Genomic DNA, 24,756 nt, shown 5'->3' with positions numbered 1-24,756 from the left:
CATTTCATACAACAAATACATATGCTCACTACCTCTTGGAAAAACCCTTCTAATAAACATGAAAATTACCCTGCAGGCAGCATTTGTGTTTTTATTTTAAAGTTTGCCTATAGTAACAGCATGTCAACCTCTGAGTGCTAGAAAAAGAAGTCATCACTGTACAACATCCACCTCTGAGTTTCTGTTTATTTTGCATTCCACTCTCAACTAAATTTAAATTACATCAAAGGAGTCGGGAAACTTTGATTCATTATGGTTGATCAGTTTCTTTTTTAAATTTCTGAATAAAGCTTAAAAGAATCTTTTTTTAGAAAAGTTTTACTTGTATAAGAAATCAACATCTATTTATAGATTCCAAAAACATCACATGAAAACACATTGGTGAGAACTTGTTTTTTAAGGAAGGACCTGAAAGCATGAAGAGACTGTAAGATGCTGGGGAACCTTTCTATGTCAGCATTAAGTTGGACATTTTGTTCAGACACATATAGCCAGAAAGTAGGGAGAACTCTGTTAGGCAGAAAATGGCTCCATTTTTAAGATCGGAAATAACAACTGCATAATCAGTTACATTCTAAAACTTAGTGAAATTTCATAAGAAAAAAAGGAAATAATGACAGTGTTGTAGAATTTGTACACTTTTTGTTTTTTCATCACTTTTTACAGCACATCAAGATACTGGACGCAAAATCACTGAATATACTTCAATGTTAAGGCCTAAAATGATTCCTAATTTTAATACTGTTTAATGTAATAAATTTAATACTGTTCTGAATTCAGAGTAAAAAAAGAACAAGGTGACCAAAACTCACACCACTTCACTGCAAACAGAATATTTGGCATTTTGGTGCCAAAAGGAATTCTCAATCCCACTTTAAGATCAATATTCTACATAGGATTATTTCTTGTCATAATTAGGTCTGAAACTCAATACTTATAGTTACTTCTCATAAAGCTTTTATACAACAAGTTGCTATTAGAGTAACCTGTTAATTCCTCTCATTTTTTGAGGAAATCAGTGAAGTTTTACACAGCTCTGCATCTTGAAAACAGACTTTTTCAAGGAAGGCAGTAAAAGAAGACCTAAGCTACTCTGCTGGTACTCGTAACAGTTATCTAGAATTCTCTAATAAGGAGAATGTCCTAGAGGAAACATGCTGCCACTTCACTACAAGTTCTTTTCAGGGCTAATGAGACAAAATAATTTAGAAGATCCAAACATAAAATCATGCAGAACGGCAGAGCCTAAGTAGAGATTATCGAGTCAAAAGCCCCCTGCATAATGCAGGGTCACAGAGCAGGTTGCTTATGGGTGCGTCCTGCTACGTTTTGAATTTCTGCAACTTTTCCAGTGCTTAATCACCTTTGCATTAAAAACGGATTTTTCTTATGTTGAAATGGAGTTTCTTGAATTTCAGTTTGTGTACATTTCCTCTTGTATTTTAGTTTAGAACTGAATGCACCAAGTTAAAATTACAACAAAAACAAGACTATCATTTGACTGTACATAACCTGCTAATTTAAAAGCTACTGGTTGAATTTAACAAAATTCTGGTTGATTCCCAAATCAAATTGTAATATAAGGAACCTATAAGGGAACTAACAGGGATTTCATGTTACTCATGAAATAATGGCGCTCTAAAGAGGCGATCTATAAAATCCATACCTCTACTATATGGTAGTTCAAAGGGATCTTGTTATTTCCTGGATAGCTCAACAGCTGTGCAGCACTGCAAAACCACAGACAGATTTAATTCAAACATAACACAGCAAATGTGATAAAAAAATCAAGTAAGAGAATTACAGAAAATGCTTAATTCTGGGAAAGAGTTCCCATAAAACCAGCACCAAACAAATCAATAATCCTTCTAAACTCTGTGGGTTATTCAACCCACAGAGCACAAGGACTCCCTAGCACTGCCTAAACTCAAATCTGTAACAATGTACTCTCTGTGCAGCACCAACATCTCTTGAACACTATCCTTGCTATACCCAGTGGTTTAGCATGCAAAGTCAGGGTGACCTGTAATTGTGGCACATGTACATGAAAAAGGGGAAATAAATTACCCAAAACAATTAAATGTTCAGAATGACTTGAAAGCACAATTAAGCTAATGGCTAATATGAGAAACTCTCATGTTTCAAATGCCCAATCTTTTAATTGGGTCATTATCACCTATCATTTGTGCAAAGCAAACCACTACCTCTCTGTCACACCTTGTATCTTCCCTGGCCTTTTACTTTCCTCTGAGAATTAATGAAGACTATCCCACTAATGGGCACAACACCGAATTTCTAGTTTCTGCTGGATCTAACAGCTGCAACCACAGAACTTCATCACATGCCATCACCAAAAACATTATTTCTGCCCATTTTATGCATATTATAAAAGATCTGTTAGTTTTCATATAGAAGTGTGACAGCTGTGGCAAACCGTCTTGATTATCAATTACCCACCTCAGACACTGTGTGGGCAGAAATGAAGAAAAGTGCCCCGACAGCCTCCTGGCACAGCTGAACCGAAACTTACAAAACCTGCCCCTGCAATGACTCCCCAGAGCGAACTCAATTATCTCTGGCAAGTAATTCCCACAGGAAGCACAACAAGGACATGTGCACAAACACCAGTGCTCAGTCAGCTGCAGATGAACCAGCTCTGTGCACTGCCGCAGCTAATTCCAGGAAGCACAACACAATCACATATTCCACAGAGGTCCCATGAGGAATAAGGCGTGTCTGTGTACTTTTTGCAGCACATTCCACATTATCAAGGGATTCCCTTCCCAAAAAACCACTGCCCTCTGGATTACACAGACTCTCTGTTATCTGGATGTTATGGATACACAGTATTCCAGGCAACAGTTTCAGCACAGATAAATGTAGTAAATAAACTTTCATCACCAGCTTCAGGAAACGTTTGATCTCGAGCTCTTGCCTAACCAGTGCAGGATATATCCCTGCTGGCACCCAAGTCAGGGTAGCATTTAAAAAGTGCCACGGCCCACCACTACTAAGCTTCTCCTACCAAGTCTTTCTCTCTTTCCAGTGGGATTTGATGATGCAGTGGAGGTTCTCCTCTATTACAAATCTCTCAACGGAGTGGCTGCCAGGCATGACAGGACCCTGGTAAGAAAGAGTGAAGACTCATGAAGATCTCTGCTAATGCAGTGATACCACAGGCAGCAAGCTATCTTACAAGCAAGCTTATCTACATTTACAGGTAGAAAAAAGAAGTCCAGCTTCCACATAAACACCATGAGGTCTCATCTGCCCTATATCCTTCAGGACTGAAAAGCTGGTATGACACATTTCCACATAAACCTCTGAGCAACTCGTGTTTAAAGCAAAATGAATACCAGGACTCATTAAAAGAAGAGATAAGAACAAAATCAGAGAATGTGATTCCAAGTTCACAGAGCATCTGCTTCTTCCTTTGCTTTGTGGAGTCATTGGTTAGGCTACCACCGTGTAGCCTGGAAAAAAAAATCACAGCTGAGCTAGACTATAATAAAGCCATAGAGAGGAAAGAATACACACTCGTGGTGTTCTTCACCGCAAAAACCAGAGGTAAGTAAGTGAAGGTAAAAGGCAGCAGACTCATGCAAAGGGAAGTATAAAAGCATTTGGGGAAAGCCATATATATTCTCCTCCTGCATTCCTCTGTTCCACAATATGCATCAACAAATTTTAACAGATGATAAACATGGCAACAAATACCTAGTTTAGAAAAATACTTGAGTCACCAACTTTTTGGAAGCAAAGTCTAAATCTCTGAATGTGGTTTTACTAGACACTAGAAAATTCAGTCAACACTGTCCTCTAAATGACAGCATCACTATACTCCCTAAATTCTGCTCCTCTCAAACTTGCTTTGTACCGTAACTTGGTCACTTAGTCCATTTCTGCAGAAGTGCCAAAGCAAAACTGCTGCTGGCCTTCCAAGCACTCACTCTCCTGGAGAGAGGACATCACATTTTCACCCCAGGAGCCTAACTGAAATCCACTCACCATTCCCGACAGCCACTACGTACCTCAGGGTCATCCGTGTAGTCAAACATCCTAAAAATAACCCTTGGCATCGGGTATACAGAATCCTCAGTGTGAGGTGGGGGTGTGAAGGGAGGCAGATTGTGTTGCAGTGCCTCACAGAGAACGCTGTCAAAAGCCAAGTAGGGCCTCAGGATGTGCCGCTCTTGCCAACGGTCTTTTTTCAATTTCTGAATCTGAGACCACAGGCAGTCTAAATACTGAAAGGAAAGGTGAGAAACATTAGATCTGCTGAAACTCTGCACAAACAGGGCAGTTTTCTGAACAATCTGAAATGTATGCATTCTACACTAAATTTAGAAAAACACAGTTTCTTAAACTGCTGATTCAGCAAACCCAACAAATAATTTAAGAACTCTAAATGCCAGAACTATTCCTAAGTCCATACAGTTTTGTGTCAGTAAAATTTAATTTAAAATTTAATTTTTTAAACACCAACTGGCACGTCAGGAGTCCCAGTGAAACCACAGCAGTGAACAGCCATTACCCTTCAGTAATATTAAGACAGTCATAATATCCCAGCATGCTCACAGACATGGCATTGACAGCTGTGTACCTGGCAATAGTCTTGCTTTGTTAAATTATTCCATATAAAAAAATTCTGGAGGCCTGTGACCTTACTGAACGCAAGTTTTAAGTTAAAACACTTTCAAGAAACGTTTTTACATGGAGGGACTCTGCATTTACTAACATTATGGCACTACAAAACGTGAACAAAACTAGTAACAGCTAGCACCTGACGTGAACAGTCACTTCTCCAAGTATTGTGGTCTCAAACACAGTCAGCTAATCTCTCCTCTACTGAACTAAATAACAAAACTTAGGCAGCCAAAAAGCTCATGCAGACAAACTGATCATAATCAGTTAATAATCAGGGAAAGGCCAACCTATGTTTAGCAAGGTGATGTTTAAAACTGTGACTTAACTGGAACAGTGAACACAATCTAAAAGGACCAAGTTGAAAATCAATTTAGATCCCACTTTCCAACATTTGTCCTGAAGTTAGGGGAAAGAGAAAACCTCAAGAACATCCAAAAAGCCAAATCCCACACCAAACTAGCTGGATGCCACCTCTCATCTCCAGTATTTTTGGCTTAATTGCAAAGAAAAATAGCACGGTAATTTCTGCATACAGTTTCTGTGTATTTGTTTAGCATTTTCCAAAAGTTTTGAAAAACCAAAGTCACTACAAAGTCTTCTTTCTTGGAGAGGGAAAACATTTAAGGGTAAGTATGGAATTATATACATTGTTTCACACAAAAAGTACTTTTAACAGAAATCCCTGTAACCTGGAGTTCAAAATCAAATACTACAATTTACTTCACAACATTTCCTCAAGGGCTTGCAGCAAACAACAGAATCCCCTCCGTCTTACTCAACTCAAGCTCTTATTTTGGCCCAACAACTGGAAAGGATTCCCCACACAGACCTTGCTGGAATCAATGGCAAACAGCAGTCAAATCAAAGCATTCATACTCCCAGAGATGCCTTCTAATTTCATGATGAAAGAACACCTTAGTAAAAAATTATTTTTCCAACTCTCTGAAGGAATGCAGTGTGAAGTCCAATTACCTCTTCTTGTGGATGTGGTTTGTCAGCAGTCCACACTTGCAGCATGGGTACATGAATCTTCTGGCGGCGTCTGTGTAAACAGGACAGAAAACTCCATCTTTAACAGACTAATTTAGGTTCTGCTTTTGGTTTTACTGTGAGTGTGTGACTATTTGTTCTCTTCAACTGATGAAGTCTACAGTAGATAAAACCAGGTTTGTGATGACTTATATCTCTATCATAGTATCTTGACAACATTAACTTGAAGCACCCAGACAGAAAGCAGCGACACTGCACAGCACTAATGCAGCAATTTATCATATTAACAGCACACTTACAACTCCAGCTGCTCCAGCATGAGCAGAACAAGACCTCAAACATATCCTAGAACTAGACAAGACCATAAAACTTCTCAAATTCAAAAATCTCTCCACCTACTGCATTTTTAGGGCTTTGTTCCCCCCCACAAAATGGTTCACGCCTAAAGCTTTAGAATACTTTAAAGTGCACTTTAAATAAAGTACTTTAAATAACCAACGGCATTTACTTCACACTTAAATAGATACCAAAGAGAGCATTTCTAACCAGTTACAACTTACTTCAGATAACTTTCTGTCTGAGACAACAGACGATCCATTTCAGCATCCTTTTTCTCATATAACTCCTTTCCAACCCAAGGCAAAGATGACAGAAATGCAAACATATACCAGTCACATCGCACCTATAGGAAAGTAATATACCAAAACCTGAGTATACAAGTAAGCTCCAGCAGATTTTGTACACACACACATTTTAATTTAAAATGTCACCAAGTTGTTTTGGGGGAATGTAAAGATCAGCAGTTGCAGATTGGATAGGCAAGGCATGAGAAAAAATATTAATGCTCGAAAAGTGGAATTTTTCACTTGAATTGTGTTGGGCAGAGTTAAAAAATGGGATAAATGGCATCACTTTCAACATCCTCCTGGATATTGTCAGTATAGCAGAAAAGCTAGGCACTCTGCAATTGCCAGAGTAGGGTAAAATAAATTCAGTTTGCCTACTTCACTATAAAGGACTATACTTTCTTTCTGTATGCATTATTTCCCAACTGCCACAGGCTCCTTTTACTAATGCTCAGGAAACTGTATGTGTCAACCATTTAGGTTGCTCTCCTTAAAACCTCCCTGTTCTAAGCATAAGGACAGAACAAACGGTACAGACAAATTGTGAAATAGGCCCAGGGAGCCTACAGATCTTTTTCTTACTTGGGGTACGTCCTCTTCCTGTGTCACACTCACAAAGTTCTCAAACATAGCTACCATGGAAGGTGCAGCTATTACATGACAGTTCACGAGATCGGACAGAAAACGTACCTAAAGAGAAAACAAAAGTTCTGTATGGACGCTTTTTTAACTGGCTGCATAAGAACAAATAAACGTTACTGAAATTATTAAACCACCAATAAGAGTACAATACTCATTCAGTACCACGGAAGTTGAAATACTGCACACTGCACAGACTCGCCTGCAATGACAAGCATCATATGTGCTGCCTAATATACAGTTCATTATAATGTTCTTAATCCTTCCCATTGCAATAACATCTTAAGGATAATATTCCTAATTGAGCAATGGTGGGAAACACACAAACAGATACTACAGAAGACAACCCTTGTACTTTTATCTATTCTATACAGTTTCAGATTACTACAGTAACAGAAATTCTAGCAATTAGATCTTATTAGCAAAAGTGTCCTACAGTTGACTGAACATCAGCCTCTTGACTAGAATCTTAATTTTCACCAGTGGGTTTCAGAGGAAGGTGGGGAACTTGGCTTCTAAATCAGACATTGCTGAAGTTCTAATACCTTTCAATTGACAAAATCTATAGGCAGCAAAAATGGAGCAAATGGGTTTAAAGACAGGCAGCAATTAAAAGTGACTGCTTGATCTTCACTCCTCATCAGGAGAATGAAACCAGCCATCAGAAACAGCTTTTAAGGACTATAGTGTTCATGGGAGCAACAAGATCGCCATGTACTCTGAATATAAGGAAAGTGCATTGACTTTCTTTTATCTTTTACATTTGACTGAAGAACGAGCAGCAAGAAGCATTTGTTTAATCGAAATTTAATTTTTCACTGCAAAAAAGATACAGTTGAAAGTAAATTTTGCAAATGTAATGTGACTAGTTGCCCCTGGAGAAGAAAATACTTCTCACATACCACACATTTCCTCTTGGAATATTTACAGTGCACTGTGCATTAATGGCAAAAGACACTGTAAGACACATTGCAAGATCCAGCTCTTCTGTAACAAAAAGGTGAAAGGAGGAAGAAAAAGGATGTGAAACAATTAGACAAACAAAACTCCACTTACTAAATGCACAGCTTCATTATACATGTTTACTTTCAGACATTCCTTAAGCTGACGAATCATGGCTTCTACAAATTCACCGCCAAAATTGTAGTTCCTGGCATTCAGCAATCCCACTAATGTCGTGTAAACAGTAAGCTTTTCTGGTAGCAGACGTGCACTGACACAGAAAAAGAAATACTGTGTTAGTTATTTATTCATCGTGTGCCAATTGGCCACTGCATGGCATCTTAGAATCTGCTTGTCGTACATTAAACTTGCCTCATGAGGAAATGAGAAAAGATGTGATCTCAGCTAAACGTGATCCCACAGTTAACATCTACAGATAACATTTTTTTAACCAACGACATTCAGAAAGGCGGTTGTCACTTTCTAGCACACCTAAAATATTTGCTTTTTATTTATTTTATACTGCGGAGTATACCAGAGGGTTGGACAAATAATACCCGTGGCAGAATTTACTGCAAGAATACAAGAAGTTGTTTTAAGTTCACAGTTTAGAAGTAATGTAGAAGAATACACAGCACAGGGAGGGCCAGGTCCTACTGTAAAAAAGTAATTTTCCTCTACCGTTTTTGTATGCATGTACTTTCAGGAGCGTCTTTCTGCTATGGGGGAAAGAAGCACACTTCCCACCTTTAATTAAAGCCATTGCTACAAAATAGACTTAAAAGTATCTGCAAACCTTAGAATAGGTTATAAAGTCTGCACCACACCCTTCCTTCAGACTTATCTTACCTCCTGCAAACGACCCTGCACAACCCCTCCCTCAATACCACTCTGACCCTGACAATGGCACCTCTGTCCCAGCACTTGGCACTTGGTGAAGGAGAGCAAGGAGAGCTGGCAGCCACCAGAGAGCCTGGTTTCTGCTCCTCGCGTTCCCAGTTCCTCTCTCTAGCAAATGGGCTCACAAAAACACGAGCACATCACTGCCACGGAGGAGAAAACAGTGAGAAAACATCACAGATAACTGTTAGCAGCCAGTAAATTTGGAATCAGGAACTAAAGCTACTCATGGCCTTTAAACTATCTCAAATATTGAACTTATGCACAAACAAAGCACATCCCATATTCCCAGACTTCCTCAATACATACACAGTACACAGTATTCTTAGTATCTTGCTTTTATAATTTGGCAGATCAGCTTCCAAAACACCAGCTAGGCCCTCCAGGTTGCTCTCCAAAGATGAATTACTCTAAAATGAAAATTAAAAAAAAGCGTTTCATCATCAACTAGGCAAAACGAACAAGTCCGACTCTCACATGTAAGACAATGAAGTTGGTCATGAGCATCCTTTTATGTCCCCTGATTTTTCAGGGCAGCAATCCGGTTCCATTGGCAGCGAGGATCTGTTCTCGCTTGCCTGAGAGGAGCAGCTGCTGTTCAGAAGAGCTGCACCCGACCACCGAGCTCCCCGTGCTAGGAACTGCAGCGCTCCCCAGGGAGGCAAGATCTGAAATCATCTCAGGAGCATCCCGGTAGCAAGGCTTTATCACACAGCACGAAGCAAAACACCTTGTTTTTCAGAGCACAGTCATCTTTTGTTCTGCCACCCCCCTCCTCCATCAGCCCCATTGTCGGGACTGGAAACTTGTGCCGCAGGCAGGCCAGTTAATTCTTTCACACCCTTCGCAGGAACAGCAGCACCATCTTTAGATACAATGGTAGATATTCTCTGGCCGTCTATCGCTGACTGGGAAACACCACGCTACAATTTAAGCACCTGCCCGCCACAGCACGTGGCTTCACAAAAAACGGCAACTTTCCATCCATGCCATAAGATAAGTATTTTCTTTTGAGGGGCGCTTCTACAGACGAAGTGCTCCCACAGCAGGCACGGGAAGGGGAGCGCTGAAGGGAAACAAGGCTTTAACTCTGCCGAGCCGCCGGCCCGCCTACCTTCTCTCCCACCCTGCAGATGAGCGACTCGAGCCTTTCCTCGATCTCCGACGGCTCGGATGTCCTCCGCCTCTTGTGGGGCTGCCCTGCTCCAACGACACAGCGAGCACAGCGTTACCGACGCCGCAGAGACCCTGCCGCTCCTCCATCCCGTCCAACCCACCCTGCCTGCCGGGCCACCTCGGGGGCGACGCGGCGCTCACCATCGCTGTCGTCGCTGTGCCGCCGCCGCGACATGGCGGGGAGCGGCGGGGGGGAGCGGCCGGGGGGAGCGGTGCGGAGCGCTGCGGAGCGGTGCGGACCTCCGGGAAACGCCGGGCCGAGACACCTCGCGCGGGCCGAGCAAGCGCGCTGCTTCCCCGCCCGCGGCCGCGCTGTTTCCGGGGCGAGCACTGCGCCTCCCGCCCGCTTCCCCGCGGAGCCCGAGCGCTTCCGGGGCACGGGGGCGGGGGAGGAGCAGAGCGGGCCGTTCCCGGTGGAGAGCCGGAGATGGTGCCGGGCGAGGCGGTGCCGCCCGGGCCGGGCTCGCCGCGGGGCAGCGCCGAGGGGGCGGCGGCGGGCAGGAAGCAGCGCGCGGCCGCCCGCAGGAAGGTGGGTCGGGGCCGGGCGCGGGGCCGCGCCGCGCCTGGGCCGGGCAGCGCTGTAACCTCGGTAACGCGGACGCGTGCGGTGCCTTCCAGGCCTTCTCCCTGTTCGTCAAAGCCAAGGAAGTGCCGGCCGCGTCGCGGTGTCCCGGCGGCGGAGAGGGCGTGCGGTGGCGGTGCTGCCGGCAGGCGTTCGAGGAGCTGCCCGGCATCCACAGGCACGTGGCTCTGCACCACTCCGGGGACGTGGGGCGGCAGGCGGGGCTCGGTGCGGCGGAGAACGGGGGCAGCCCCGCGGGCGGCCCGGGCCCGGCGGGCAGCGCGGCCCGGCCCGGCGGGCACTCCTGCGGCAGCCCGGAGATCTCCTGGGCGCTCCCGGACACAAGCCACGTCAGCTACGATGATCTGACAAGGTAAGGAAGCCCCTCGCCGCTCTGAAGGTCCGAGAGTGGGGTGTTCGGCTTTGCCTGGTCATCTGCCAGTAGTGCTTCTTATGAGATTCAGTCAAGCGAGGCTTCTAAGGTGCAGGAAGAGTCTTCCCCAATGTTACTCTAGGTCTTTGCATTCTTTGAGTATTCCTCATCTAAAGAGTTAGAGCCACTGCAGTTTTTAATGGTGGATTGAACTATCTGAGCTGTATCATTCTGCGCTTTTAAAGCAGGCCTGTGTGGGTGTTTCTTGACAGCTTGGATCTGTAAGGAAGGACCACCACAGTAAAGAGCAGAAAAGCAGGATATGCTCTGCACGGGTTCCTTTCTGCTGCTTGTTCGGGTTCCTGGGGGGCTCATTTAGTTATGGAGAAGGTTCACAAAAATGTTTCTGACTGACAGAGCTCAGCTTGGCTCAGCTTGTGCCACACAGAATGTGGAAGCATGCAATCTCACAAAAAGATTTGGCTTTTTAAATTTAGATGGCTCAAGTGCTTGAGTTTTCAAGTGCCATTTTGGCAAAGTGAGCATTTAATGGCATGCTTATGTGCACAAAAGTCAGCAATTCTTGTGTTCTGTGTGTGGGGAGAGCATATGGTAGGCCACTGGCTGTGAGATTACAGAGGAGTTCATTTTGTAACCAGTCCTGAGAATTACAAGTGTAGGAGCTTTTTTTAGTTAATATTCCTTCTGTTTGAAATAAATCAAACCCAGCAGCGCTAATACCTCGAAAGTTTGAGGGTTTTTTTCTCTACACATCCACCAGAAGAAAATTGTCTGCTTTTTGAATGGTTACTGCTAACAGTATAATTTTGTTTCTCTTTTAACATTCTGTTTCTATTTGCTTACCTTTGCCATGCTGTGGGCAGCCAGGTGGGAGAAGTACTTCTCTATTACTGTTACTGTGAGGTAAGGGATCCAGAGAAACTCTGTGCTTGGCAAAAGGCTTTGTGTCAGCATCTACATCTCACTGGCAAGGTAAGGTTTTAAGCAATGGTTCTATAGTGTGGGTTAATGGGGTATGTGGAGAACCAAGTGTGTTTTGCATCAGAAAGGGCTAGTCTTTTATGATCCCATCAAGAGAGGCACTCAGACTCGGTAAGGTATCTTTTAGAATTCTGTTTAAGAGCTATCACAACAAAGAAAAAAAAATACAGATAATCTTGTATCCCTTTTCGTGTAAGGGAACCCCGGGTTGTGTGGCATTGAGTGACCCTCACAAACAGCACACTTTGCAGACCCTTCCTTGCAGGGGTTATCCCATTTCCATCACTGTTATGGAAACACATGGAAACAGGAAAATGAGTCTTTTTATCACTCTTGCCGTGAATAAGAAAGGATAGTCACATGAGAAATGTGTGCTTTTAGATAAAGTCCAGGAGATGAAAGTGGCTTGATCACTGGTGTCAGCAGGGAGCTCTGTGCAGGTGTCTCAGCATTAGCAGGCTGGGTGTATCCTGTGGCGAAAGGGCACGTGCAGCACAACACAGCCTGAGGGCCAGGCTGGAGGAATAGCTTGGGTCTGGGCCTGCTCCCCTCACTGGTCACCTGTATCCTCCCTCCTCAGTGCACAGTGGGCTCCCAGTCAGAGTGGCTACACCAAGCTGTAAACCAGACGGTCAGGCAATTAGGTGAGAGCAAGCCAACACCTTAGACCCCACCGTAGCATAGCAGTTCTCATTCCTGCACGGTCTGTTCTCTTCATTCCTGGCAGGCTAGACCAAGGACATGCATTGCTTGTGTAGCTGGCATCTGGAGGCTCTGGGAGAAGGTGAATTTTAGCCTCTCAAAGCTGATGTTCCTAGGCTCTGTGTGTTGGGAAAAGGAGGGCAACGTGGAGCAGGAGGCTCCTTTTAACTGTAACTTGTCTTCCTAAATAGCTTCTTGCTCTCTGCCAAGGGTACCTCAACACAGGGCTGGGGGTGAAATGTCGTCATGTATTCACTCCTTTTTCTGCTCAGCTGTTTTGCCTGGTAGTTGGTGTTTTGCTCAAGTTTCTTTTCTTTCTTTTTTTAATCTCATCCCCAGGACAGGTACAGCATTTACCTTCCCAATCAGTTGGATTTTTCTTGCTTCTTATATCCAGTCTTTGCCTCTTCCGCCCATCCCCACTTCAGAGCTTTTGTTCATTTGTCAGTGCTGAAGATAAAATGACTCATCCTGAAATTTAATATTAGATATGATGTTATGCATATTCACATTTTCTTTTTTAGCTGTGTGAGTCATGGGGCACAAGCGTATTGTTCTTTCTGAGGTAACTTCCAGTGGGAATTGTAATGCTGACTGCAGGATTTGCAGACAGCAGTTTTGCTGTTTATGCAGCATTTCTGAGTTTATTGAATGGACTCTTCTGACTGTCCTGATGTGATTCTTTTAAAATGGCTCAGAAGTGATTACTGGATTGTTGAGGTGGTTTTTTCTGTTTATTGTCTTTATGTTCAACTTCAATGTAACTATATTTTCCTTCCTTATTCAGTAGTCTCTTTTCAGAACATACTCCCATGCTTGCCCTTTGTCACCTAATCATATTTTACCAGTTACACTGTGATCTGTTTTGCTGTAACTAAGGCTCAGCCCCAGCTTCTCCTCTTGCCTTCCAGGTACGAGTTGCTTCAGAAGGGATTAATGGAACAGTTGGTGGAAGCAAAGTAGCTACCAGTCTCTACATTAAGGTTATGCTTTCCCAGCCTCTGTTCAAAAACATTTTGTGTCAAGAGGATTTCAAGGTATGAAAACATAGTTTTCCCATAGACTTTGTTAATGTGGGTAATTTAATTTTCAAGAAATAAGTACTTTGCTTCTTGGCAGTATTACTTCTGCTGTAGCAGTTGTGCTCCCCCACCACTTACCTAAGTCAGTGGATCTCAACCATACCAAAAATCTTTGCTGATTTTTACCAGAATTAGGAGTTTCCATGGGCAGTGATAGCTGCTGCAACAAGCTTTGGCAGCTATGGGTGCAGCCACAAAGCCCTCTAACATAAGTGAGTGAGGGAGAGTGCTTAAGCCCCACCATTCTGCAACAAGCATTTACTCCAGACTGAGAAGGCATCATGATGTACCCTTAGCCCAGCAAAGTGTTTACACTCTGTCCTCTTCACCCTGATTTGAAATCCTTGGCTGAAAGCAGCACTACTGGTTTAGGTTCATGCAGGCTTTGGTGTCCGTATAGGTGCACTGTCAGTTCCATGGATTGGTTGTCTTCCAGAGAAAACACACAGGGACTGTCTAGAGGTTTCTTCCTACTCCACTTAGTGCCTAGCTGGAGCATACCTGCTGATTGCTGTCCTGACATGGTGAGGGCAGCAGTGCCTGGTGCACTGTATGGCATTCTGGTAGGCTTTGGCTGCCAGCCACTGTAGGTTCTGGTTTCTCTGCAAGGAGGTAAAGCTGCTCCTTAAGCAGCAGCTCTTCTCATAGTTTTATTTGCAGGGAGTGCTATTATTTTTTCATAAGCAACTAGATCAAAGGAGTTAGAAACTTGAGAAACTCAAATTCCATGCTGAGCTGCAGTGATGATTCAGTCTTAGCTTTATAAGTGTCTGTTATGCTTGGCTAAATGTCAAGAGGAGTTGTGTTAGTTACAGTCATATGTAGATGCAAAAACGGAACAGGGATGGAATTTTACCCTGACTTGGGCAAAACCTTCAACCTTGCATGATCTCTCTGGGCATCAGTGTTCATACATTAGTGGACTATGGTGTTTTGCTGCCTGACAGTTCCTCCTGAGTGTTGTATGCCCAAGTGAGTGAGGCTTTCAGGTTGCTGTGCCATGAAGACATGGGATGGAGGAGTGATAACCCTGCTTGGGGCTATGAACATACCCAGTGGTCACTACAGTTCCTGCAGACTGATTTGCATAATAGTTGGAACAGTGCTGCACAGCACTGCACTTTTCTTTGAGTGTTTATATACTTGATGGTGCCTAAGCTGTGTTGGAGGCTCTGCCCTGCAGAAATTCTCACTCCCTGCAGTGAGCATTAGGTAGCCTGCAGTGGCGGTGCCTACCAAAAAGGGGGCTTACTAGGACTTCTGAAGGGAAAATCCCACAGTTGAGTTTGGGAACAGGGAGGTGCCAGCCTCCACTGTTAACAAATCTTGTGCCTGGCTGACCTCCCATATATCCCCTTCACACGCATGAACCCTGCCGTTCCCATCACACACATCACGACTGGAGGCACAGCTGTGCTTGTGTCCGGTGCCAGAGGGATGAAGAGAACTGCAGGGCCTGGATGTGGCAACAGGATCCATTACTGGAGGGTGTTATTTAATATTCCTGTCAGGATCATTATGCTTTTGTAGAGGCCTCAACTTTATCACAATAAGTGCTAGTAACATGTTTCTGCCTAAGTTTTGGTCTGCATCCCTGCACCTCCAACCAAATACTGTTTGGCTCACCTGCAGAGTAGTCACTTGGCCTAAGACACTTGTCTTCCTGGTCGTGGAAGTGTGAATTTCAGCAGGAAAGACATTTCTTTCCCTCAGCCACAAAGACGTTTTCATATTCTAATGAGCTGTAGAATTAAAGCGAGTGAGTAATTTTAATTTTGACACCAGGAAAATTGTAGTGAATTGTTTTTGTGTTTGATTTCCTAGAGCAGCGCAGGAGGAGCTCACTGTTTCCCAGACCTTCGAGTTGGAGTATTCAAAGAAATTGTACCTATGGGCATTGATCCAAAGATAGTGTCTTATAAGGAAACTGGTAAGTTTATGTAATGAAAAATAAAGTCTCTCACCCAAGTGAGAGGTGAGTGAAGAGTAAAATACCTTCATCAAAAATACTTCCCTTTGCACAATGGCAAGGACACAGGGGAAATAGATACAGAGAAATTGATATCTCACTGGTAGTCAAAAGCTACTGGTGCAGAGAATTTGCTGGCCCAGATTTTGCTAGCCAAGTGTATAGCTGCCTCAGAAAACCTCAGAATTAACTTCAGATTTTGTGGGAGAGTTGAGATGACATGAAGCAATTACCTTCTTGTGCAGGACTGCTGACTTGCCTTCACTTGTTTTGGAACCAGCAGCTATGCTCCTGCCTTTTGCACTAAGCAGATCCAAGTTCTGCATGAACTCCATCTGACTGACTTTGTTTTGTGCTAATTGTAGCTGCTTAGCGTGGATTATGCCTGATAAGGTGTTCCTGGCTGTGGATTTGCTGTAAGAATGCTTACATAGGTGGTTAGCAGGAGCACAGGAAGTAGCAATTAACAGAGCACTTTGGGCTTTTTTTTCCAACAAGATGTTTGTTAGTGCCAAACTTCTGTAGCATCTTTTTGTGGATTTGGAAGAGGATTATTTTTTGTTCCCATTTTTTGGTGTTTGTGGGATGTATGTTTGGCTGTTTCTTTCATTTTTTTCCCTTTTTCCTCCTATTTTGCTGCATTTTATGGAGATGGTTCCTATTACTTTGGCAGGTTGCTTGTAGGGGTATTTTTAAGAAGGTGTAGGATTTTGCTGGTGGAGCTTTTTAGTTTTTCAGTAGATTAAGAGTCCCAAGCTCTGAAGGTTGAGAAACTTTATGTAAATTTAAGTTGTACTGAAGGTAGTATTTTATGGATTGCTGAAAGTAATGTTTATGGAAAAAATTCCACTGTTATCAAGAAGAGTTTAATTTAAAAGGTAGTATTTCTGCACCTCCAAATGTTAAGACAGATGAGCAAAGAGAAGTGGAATGTCACTCTCTCTTCTACAGCGGTGACAGTAGACAGGGGGATGCAAAAAGATTCTAGAGATAAGTATCTGTCTGCTGCATCTTCATCCTATGGAAGAGTGTTGTGTTTTTTTTTCGTTTGCCAGTAGGGAGCCAAACATGGATAAACTTAGCTGTTTGAGTTGGGATGAAAAGTCTGTGAACAATCACAAAAAAGTTTTGATTGGAAATCTGAGGAGAATCTGGATCGGCGGTCTCATATGTGACATTGTTTCATAGTTCTGCTTCTCACTTCTCTTCCCCCCTCCCTCTTTTTGTTTTTTGTTTTGTTTTGTTAAAGGAATCCATTTATCCCCTCAGGAATTTCATAGAGAAGTAGAACAGTATTTGTCTCAGGCCACTCAAGGACAAAGCGATACCATCTTGCTGGACTGTAGGAACTTCTATGAAAGTAAAATAGTAAGTGCTGCTTGCCTGCTTCTTTACAGCTGCTAGGGTGTAGTACTTACGATTGTGAGGGTGTAATCTTGCTATTAGGAAAGATTGCATACTCCAGACTGACTGTAATGTGTACAGAATGCAGTTTAGTAATGAATATTAGACACAAACAGTAGCAGACCTCAGCAACTGAGGATGGAGCCTGCCTGGCCAAGCGCTTGGACCGTGTGGGACAGGAAGAAAAGGAAGTGGTCCATACAACGTGAGCATGAATGTTTGAAGTAGCATAATTTGTAGGGATGCTTTTCAGCATTTTTTTGTCTTGTCCCTCTGTCAAAAAGAAAGGGGCATTCTGCTGTCACAACCACCACCACTCATCCACTGTTGTGGTTTGTCCTCTCTCTGACAGTTCTGCTTAGCTCTCTCTTTTTTTCAATGAGGACACTTGCTGTGTCCAGAATCCTCCTACAGATTTTAACATATATTTTGATGCATAAATGCAGCTGAGGAGTTGCCTACAACAGCTGTAGTGAGCTGAATACTCCAGCCCAAAGCTTTGTTACTTCCTCTGGTTTGAGGCACAGACCTTACCAGTAACAGTGCTTGTAACCGATTTTGTGGCCATCTGTTGTAATTGCAGGGACATTTCCAGGGCTGTCTGGCTCCAGATATCAGGAAGTTCAGCTATTTTCCAAGCTACGTAGATGAAAACCTGGAGCTTTTTAAAGACAAGCGTGTCCTGATGTACTGCACTGGAGGCATTCGCTGTGAAAGAGGCTCTGCTTACCTCAGGAGCAAGGTAAGATGTCATTCTGAGGGCACAAGATGTCATTCTGTCGGGGAGTTGAGGCTGCCTTAAGGGCACCTGTCTTCTGTCGTGCTGGTGAATTCTTACTGTGCACTTACTGCGGAATGCACAGGTGGGGAGAGAAATGCCTCTGACATGTGCTTGTCTCGTGCTGTCTGTCAAGGACCTGGATAGTTCAGTGAGGCTCAGTATGACCTGTGTGGACTAGTATCACAGCAGAGAAAATAATTACATAACTAACCCATTTCCTGAGAAGAGGTATTTGCAGGACTGTTTTAGGAGGGCGTGAAAATACTCTGCAGTGTTTCCACAGACTGTCTAGGTTATGCTCTGTGGTCATTACTGCACAGCTTGAGCATCTCAGAGTGGTGAACATGAGCCAGTCAGTGCTTTTCTCAGTGTTGCAGAACTAAATCCAGCACAGTGGATTGTTCTAATTGTGTTCTAAAATTTCCATCCCACTCTTCTCCTGGATTCTTCTCTCAAGGATCAAGAGAACAGAACACAAAGGTTCTCCAGAGGTTTAAACCTTGGGTTTCTTTTTTCCACTGCATCAGTGTGAACCCTGCAAAATTCTGCTTCTGCTGTTAACTAAATAAAAACTGAGTAACAAGTTCATGGAGGTTTAAAAGCAGTTGATTTGTGATGCAGCAAACCTTCCTCAGGTGAGGAGGTTACCAGCTTCTTTTGAGCGTAACATTAAATGAAGAGTTGGGTTTGTGCCAACAAGCCGGCGTTGTGGAGCTGCCCAGTGCTCCCTGGTGGCACTGCCTGGAGCTGTGGCTGCACGTGGTGCCGTCTGATGGTCACTGAGAGGCTGCTGCTTTTCACTGACCCCGGCATTTACAGCATTTGCTTTGGGAACTCTGGCACACCACCACTGCTGTGGTCTCCTTCAGCTTTTCTGCTAATATGTTTTAAACAGGCAGTGTGCAGAGAGGTTTACCAGCTAAAAGGTGGAATTCACAAGTACCTAGAAGAGTTTCCAGATGGATTCTACAGGGGGAAGCTGTTTGTATTTGATGATCGTTACGCCATTTGTTCCAATGAAGATATCATCTCAGGTAGGACTAGATAATGTAAGTGCAGAAGGCTGGGAAGCTATTGCAATCATTTCCAGAGGTGTGCTGGGTAGAGACAGTCAAACTGGCCTGTGTAGTTCTTCCTCATACTTAGTTTGATCTCGTAGAACTGTCACTTCTTGTGATGACTATCAACTATGGCTTTAACACGTGAAACAGAAATGAGAGGAAAGGGGGTCACTAACAAGAGTTCACTAAAACCGCAGTAGTAGAAGGAGGTATCCCCTGCAGAACAGCTCTGTTATGAGCCATCTGCACCTGTGGAAACCTAAGTCCAGCACTACAGCTGTCATTACCTGCTTGTGTCCAAAGTGCTGATCAGACTGTGGTTGGACAAGTGACCAAAGTCTTAACTAGTTCTCCTGCTGCCGGCAGTCCTCTGCTCCAGCAGTCTCACGGATTATCAATAAAAAATTCCAGGTATTAGGAGAGTCATGGCACTATGCTCTACAGCAATTTGTTATTTTCATGCTTATTAAACTCTATATTCACTGGAATTTCAGTGGCCTCTAGCTGAAGTTGTTAAGAACATTGCTTGATCCTGGCTGGGATTGCTTTTCAACTACTGCAAATTAAGTAATCTCTTATTTTGCTATCAATTGCGAGATACAACTAGTATTTGAATTTTGGCTCTAGCCCTTTCTTTAAGGAAGCAGTGCTGTTTTTTCTCTGAGTTACTAACCTTTCAAGCATGACCTCCCATTCCTCCTCTGCAATTACTCTGTACATCTTGAGGGGGCCTGACTTGGTGTGGAAACAGAACACACACTGGATACATCACAGCCATCCCTACTAAGTTCCAAGGGGAAGTGCTGTGATATGCACCTTCTTGGTACAGCTAAAACTGGGCTCTAGCTTTCAGTTAAAGAGTTAAAACCTGTGATGTTCTGGAAGGACTCTACCAGGACTGCAAACGGCACCCTGTCTGCACAGGCCATTGTTTGTAGATGGAAGGAGGTTCCATGGCATCCCCTTCGCCAGCAGGTGACATTCCTGCATACTGGCTTAGTTACTACCTGCATGTCTTTCTTCTCTTGGCAGTAAGAATCTCTAAATGTGTCTATTCAGAGCTAGAGAAAGCACCAGTGAGTACTCACCTCTTTTCCAGAGGGAAAACTGTCCTAAGTATGTCAAAAAAGATGTGTCAAAATGAACTAGATTCTAGGAGATCAAGCTAAACAGGAATTAAAAACCTGCAAGACGATAGGCACTTAAATGAGAGCTGACAGCCCCCTGGTGCCTTGGCAAGCCCTCTGCAAGGCAACAGCCAGAGCAGTATGGGTGTTAACTTTTTGTTTTCCTCCTCCCTCCAGCATGCAGATACTGTGGGGTGCTGTGGGACCAATATAAACTTTGTTCCAGTCAGCACTGCCGCCAGCTTGTCCTGACATGTCCAAGTTGTTGCAACAAAGGTCTTACAGCTTGCTGTTCTGTTTGTCAAGAAAAGGAGCTCAAGGTGACTTCAAGGGCTTCAGGACAGACACTTAAGGAAGAATGTGAATGTACAAGGAGACGGCCAAGGGTACCAGTTGAACATGGCTCACCAAGGATGCTGGTCACAGGAAAAGATTAAGCTGTTTCACTGGTTAATCTGGCATGTGCTCATGTGAAGGGCTTCTTTTACCAGAGCTCTATCTGTTAATCAGTTAGGTTTGGAAATTATGAGAATATGTTGGCTTGGAAAGTCTTGTTCATGTGCTGCCTTGAAATGTAGAATATGCCCTGAAAACCGTCCATTACTTGCCTGTAAATTACCAGAGTGCCCAATCCATCACCAGCACTACAGGATTCCACTCTCTGGGTACAGTCTTGTGGTGTGGCCTTTACCATGGGGATTTTGGAGCAAAGTATCTGTAATGTGACAGAGCTGCTCACAATTCAAAAGAAACTGAAGGAATTAAAGAACAATTCAATTTCTTTCTTCCTGCATGGAGATCAACCTGTCTGACCTCTCCAAGGATCATGCATCTGCTTCAATAGCTTGTACTAAAGTGTGCAAACAGCAGATTTATCAGTTTGGTGTGGGTATGTGACCAGATTAGATCCTGAAAATGTATTCCACATGCGCGCCATCGACCTGCATCTCTTGCTTTATACCAGTGAGAAGCAAGGCAAAGTTACCTGAAATTACTGACTTAACTCTCCTGTAAAACTGGCTGAAGGCAATGTAAGGAGCTGGAGCAAAGGCACAGAGATACTGTTTGCCCAGCCACACTTGTGTGACCTGTAGGCTGAACAGCAAACCCAATCTTCTTTCCAGTGTTCAGTCTCCCTAGGAAGTGTTTTTTCCCCTCAACTTGTCAGTGTATGAAATATGCAGGGCTCAGCTCTGCTTGCACTAAAAAAACCTGACAGCTTGAAGCATGTTGAAACAAGCACACAAAGAGGAAAGCACAGAGACTGTCAAAATACCAGCATCATGGCACTGGAAGTGATGCATATGTGCATAAATGTGAGCAACAGCTATGAGGAGACTGCAAGATCCTTTATTCAAGTTAAATAATTCAAGTTCTGGGGAGCATTTGTGCGTTTTAAACATGAGCTGAGTTTTTTAAAAGCTGCAAGATGTTTATGCAATTTCCAGCATTTGTTAGTGGAGAAATTGTCTTTGAAGGGACCTTAGCAGATGAGCTCAAAATACTGCCCAACATGCTGTATTGTGTGCCTCATGCTGTAGAATGTACAGAAAGGATTTATTAATACTGTGGAAAATATGTCTTGACTGAAAAATGTCTTTGAAATTTACTGTCATTCTGAGAACTAAACAGTAAGTCATTAGAACATCAAAGTCACTAGATTTGGGGGTTTTTTACTGGCCAATGCTTTTGAAAGAAAGAAAATAGTTTCTTAGGTTTCTGCACTTGCTTAATGACAGGGCTGTGTTATTTTCATATAGATTATACCTTTCTCTCATGGTGCTATTAATTCAGCAAGGCCTCATTGTTGGCATGACTAGCAACTTAAATACATGGGCATTGGTTCAATTAAAGCCATGACAAACATTTCTTCTTGCTTCCAGTATTGCTACCATGAAATCAACGGTTCATCAGCTGTCCTCACGACAATTCCACTAATGAGGCAAAACCCTGGAGTTTAGGAATATTTACTTTAGGGATCTTTCTAGGATGGTATTTAATAGTAAATCTGTGAACAACCCATCCTTGAGAACAAATTATAAAATTCCCATCAGTAGACACCTTCATCAGAAGTCTGAGCAGTGCCAGTGTCTGCCTGGCTTCACGGTTCCTGGTGTCCAGTTAACCTCTGTGGTTGTGAGGACTGGAGTATTTGCAAAGAAACATGCAAGCTCTACTTGTGGGTCTGGTCTAAAGCACTGATGGGGATTGCCCCGTGATCTTCCTGTGTTAGGCTGAAAAGAACACAATTTTGTTATTCAGTCTATCAGCAGGTCTGGAACACTGTAATCAATTTGTTATGCTGTTTCTGTATCTCTTATCAGTACAGGATGGCAACAACTATATTTTGTATGTAAATTTCTGAAACATCTATGATAAAGAACCTTTTGTGCTTCCATTATGATTTTTAAGTACTGCACAAATACACTTCACATGTTATGTTGGAGGTGCTTAATTCTGCAGGATAAACACTGAAACCTAGCTAGTCTGCCACATGGTAGACTGACAAGATAAGAGTTCTCCTGAGAGCTCCTTGCAGCTGGAGATTCTACCTCAAAGGCAGAGTGGAGCCATGAGGCCTCTTCTGGTCCTTGCTGCACTAAGGCAAGGGAGAAGGACTTGAGACGTCCAGATGGAGTCCCATAAAGCCATGTTCTCTCTGCTGCAGAGAGCAGGGAAGGGGATAAGACTGTCTTAGTCTGCTTCCTGCAAGTTAGCCCATAAGGGGCTCTCTGTCCTGTCTTCTGGGTTAGTTTTGTCAGATTAATGCAAGAAGGGACTTGCCATGTGAAAAGGTATGTGGTGGCATCCAGGCATCTCAGTGGTAATGCCTGAGAGGAAGCACATGAGCTCCAGGAGAGGGAAGAGTTGTCAGCAGGATAGGCTGTGACTGCCAGATGCTGCAGTCACCAGATGGCTTTTCCTCCCTTTTCCCGGGGAGCTACTGCGCCAAACAGGGATACATTTGCTCCTAAGTATTTTGTAGCTCCATTACTGCAGAGCTTAAAGAATTTCACCACATGGCCTGATGCCTCAGCAGTGCCTGTCTCTGCTGCACCACCCTCTGCTGTCAGCTGCATCCTGCAGCAAAACAGCTCTGAGGATCAGCCAAGGAACCTGGAATGATCCTGACACCTTACTATACCTTTGAGTTGCAAAGTTAACATGGATGCTGCTACAGTGAAACACAGGACAAAGTTCTTTTTTTGTTAAGGGCTGTATTAGTATCCATGGTAGTGCTCCCTGGTCTGCAGATGCATCCCCTTGCATGTCTGTGTTTCCTAGTGCCACCAGGATTTTCCAGGATGAGATTCATTTACAGTCTGAAACCAAGGGAGGGAATAGCTGAGCCTCTGTCATGCAAATCCAAGTGGATGGCTCAGCTGAAAGTGTGTGGTTCTGACTTGATGATTTAGTTGGTAATTTCAAAGTCCTCATAGTGCACATAGAAGGAAGTATTTTTTAAGTCTGCCTTTTTTTTTTCATTTTAATATGTTTTCAAGTATTTTTCTTCCACATTAATTTTCTGATACAGAACTTGCACAGTGAAGGAAACAAACTGTAGTAAAGCATTTTATGTGACATCACAGGCACATTTATTAAGATTTGAAGAGCAACAAGTGTGTTTCCCACATTGCTGAACAGCGTTTCTCTGCTTCACTGGTCAGAGCTAAATCATCAGTGGTTGTGCACAAGCTCTGAAGAAATCTCTGGGACTTTTGCCAGAATATATGTAATAGGCTGAAAAACTTCACTCTTTAACAGACATTTAAAGGCAGATTTCTAGCAAGGGAGAACATTTTCTAGGATGTGTCATCTGCCCAAGATGAAGGTTTCAGTACAGCAATGCGTCTTCCATGGAGACTTCTTAGTGAGAAGGATCCCACTCACATTAACAATGGGAATTTTGGATGTGCTGGGTCCAGTCCACTGCAGGTCCGGGAGATCCACAAGCCTGTGGGGAATTCCTCCCAGGCTGGATGATGAGCGTACACTGACAAAAAGCTGTGAGATTGTACGTAGTGTAAGTTCAGATTTGGGGTATTTCACTTCACAGCTTTTTTAGGGCACAGCATTTATTCTTGCATTTATGTGGACATAAGGAACAGCAGTAAAAGAAGTAATTCCTAGCAGAACAAAATTTAATTAATGGACATGGTCATTTAGACAAAACAGCCAAGGGAGAAAATTTGACCAGTCTCCAGTGAATATCTGGACAAACGCTTTTAACATTAGGAAACGGAAAGGAGAGGGGAGTAGAAAACAAGGTTCTCATTTGCCGATTAGTTTGGCCATCTCTGGGTTTTAGGGTTTGCATCACACCTCTAAGAATGACTTTTCTTCACATGTGCATAAGATTGAAGGATAGTCACCCATCTAAACCACCTGATTTTTGAGACTCTGTTTTATATTTGGTGGCCTTAAGTTCCATTTAATCAGGGGGTGGAGATCAGATTTTTTGTAAGAAACACTAGGATGCATTTGAAACAGCATCTCCAATTAAATGAGCAAATTCAGCAAATGTTGGTAAGAAATTGTAACTCACAATTCTTGAAATTAGCCATGTTTCCAGATGTTAGAAGTGCTTGTTAAACTAGTTACTCCTCTGTCGTTACTTGAGATCAACTTTGAAAAAAAAAATAAAGTATTTTTTTAATACTTCTATAATTTGTGTGAAACAATTGTATCTTTCACTCACGCATACCACATCCTAACTTTATGAAACACCGTGCAGGAAGTTTATAGAAAAATTAATCCCCTTTAGCACTGGAT

The 24,756-nt window shown here is 43.2% G+C and overlaps 2 protein-coding genes across 2 annotated transcripts in view; one reads left to right on the top strand and one right to left on the bottom strand.

The window, feature by feature from the left end:
• The window catches only part of NCBP1 (nuclear cap binding protein subunit 1), a 30,897-nt gene extending 20,451 nt beyond the window's left edge, over positions 1-10,446 (bottom strand). Inside the window, exons 1-10 of the mRNA XM_063424023.1 lie at positions 10,062-10,446; positions 9,859-9,944; positions 9,054-9,154; positions 7,959-8,115; positions 6,846-6,953; positions 6,198-6,319; positions 5,620-5,689; positions 4,032-4,247; positions 3,026-3,123; positions 1,667-1,730 (exon numbers count right to left, since the gene is read on the bottom strand). Coding sequence (XP_063280093.1) covers positions 1,667-1,730; positions 3,026-3,123; positions 4,032-4,247; positions 5,620-5,689; positions 6,198-6,319; positions 6,846-6,953; positions 7,959-8,115; positions 9,054-9,154; positions 9,859-9,944; positions 10,062-10,095 — 1,056 coding nt within the window. The 5' untranslated portion in view covers positions 10,096-10,446. The remainder of the gene's footprint in view (positions 1-1,666; positions 1,731-3,025; positions 3,124-4,031; positions 4,248-5,619; positions 5,690-6,197; positions 6,320-6,845; positions 6,954-7,958; positions 8,116-9,053; positions 9,155-9,858; positions 9,945-10,061) is intronic.
• On the top strand, positions 10,318-24,651 carry TSTD2 (thiosulfate sulfurtransferase like domain containing 2). The gene is made up of 9 exons (XM_063424024.1): positions 10,318-10,449; positions 10,539-10,855; positions 11,740-11,848; positions 13,471-13,596; positions 15,466-15,571; positions 16,860-16,978; positions 17,598-17,756; positions 18,691-18,829; positions 20,161-24,651. Exons 1-9 carry the CDS (start codon positions 10,348-10,350, stop codon positions 20,418-20,420), a joined length of 1,437 nt encoding a protein of 478 aa, XP_063280094.1. The 5' UTR covers positions 10,318-10,347; the 3' UTR covers positions 20,421-24,651.
• The last annotated feature ends 105 nt before the right edge of the window (positions 24,652-24,756 follow it).

Source organism: Prinia subflava, chromosome Z, assembly GCF_021018805.1.
Source record: "Prinia subflava isolate CZ2003 ecotype Zambia chromosome Z, Cam_Psub_1.2, whole genome shotgun sequence".
Lineage (NCBI taxonomy): Eukaryota > Metazoa > Chordata > Aves > Passeriformes > Cisticolidae > Prinia > Prinia subflava.
This window is presented reverse-complemented; position numbering and strand designations above follow the sequence as displayed.

Bases quoted from the DNA above. Each gene is read 5' to 3' on its own strand.
- TSTD2 (XM_063424024.1), top strand. From the start codon at position 10,348: ATGGTGCCGGGCGAGGCGGTGCCGCCCGGGCCGGGCTCGCCGCGGGGC. The intron at 11,849-13,470 runs GTAAGGTTTTAA...CTTGCCTTCCAG, and splicing joins ATCTACATCTCACTGGCAAG to GTACGAGTTGCTTCAGAAGG. The intron at 13,597-15,465 runs GTATGAAAACAT...TTGATTTCCTAG, and splicing joins TGTGTCAAGAGGATTTCAAG to AGCAGCGCAGGAGGAGCTCA.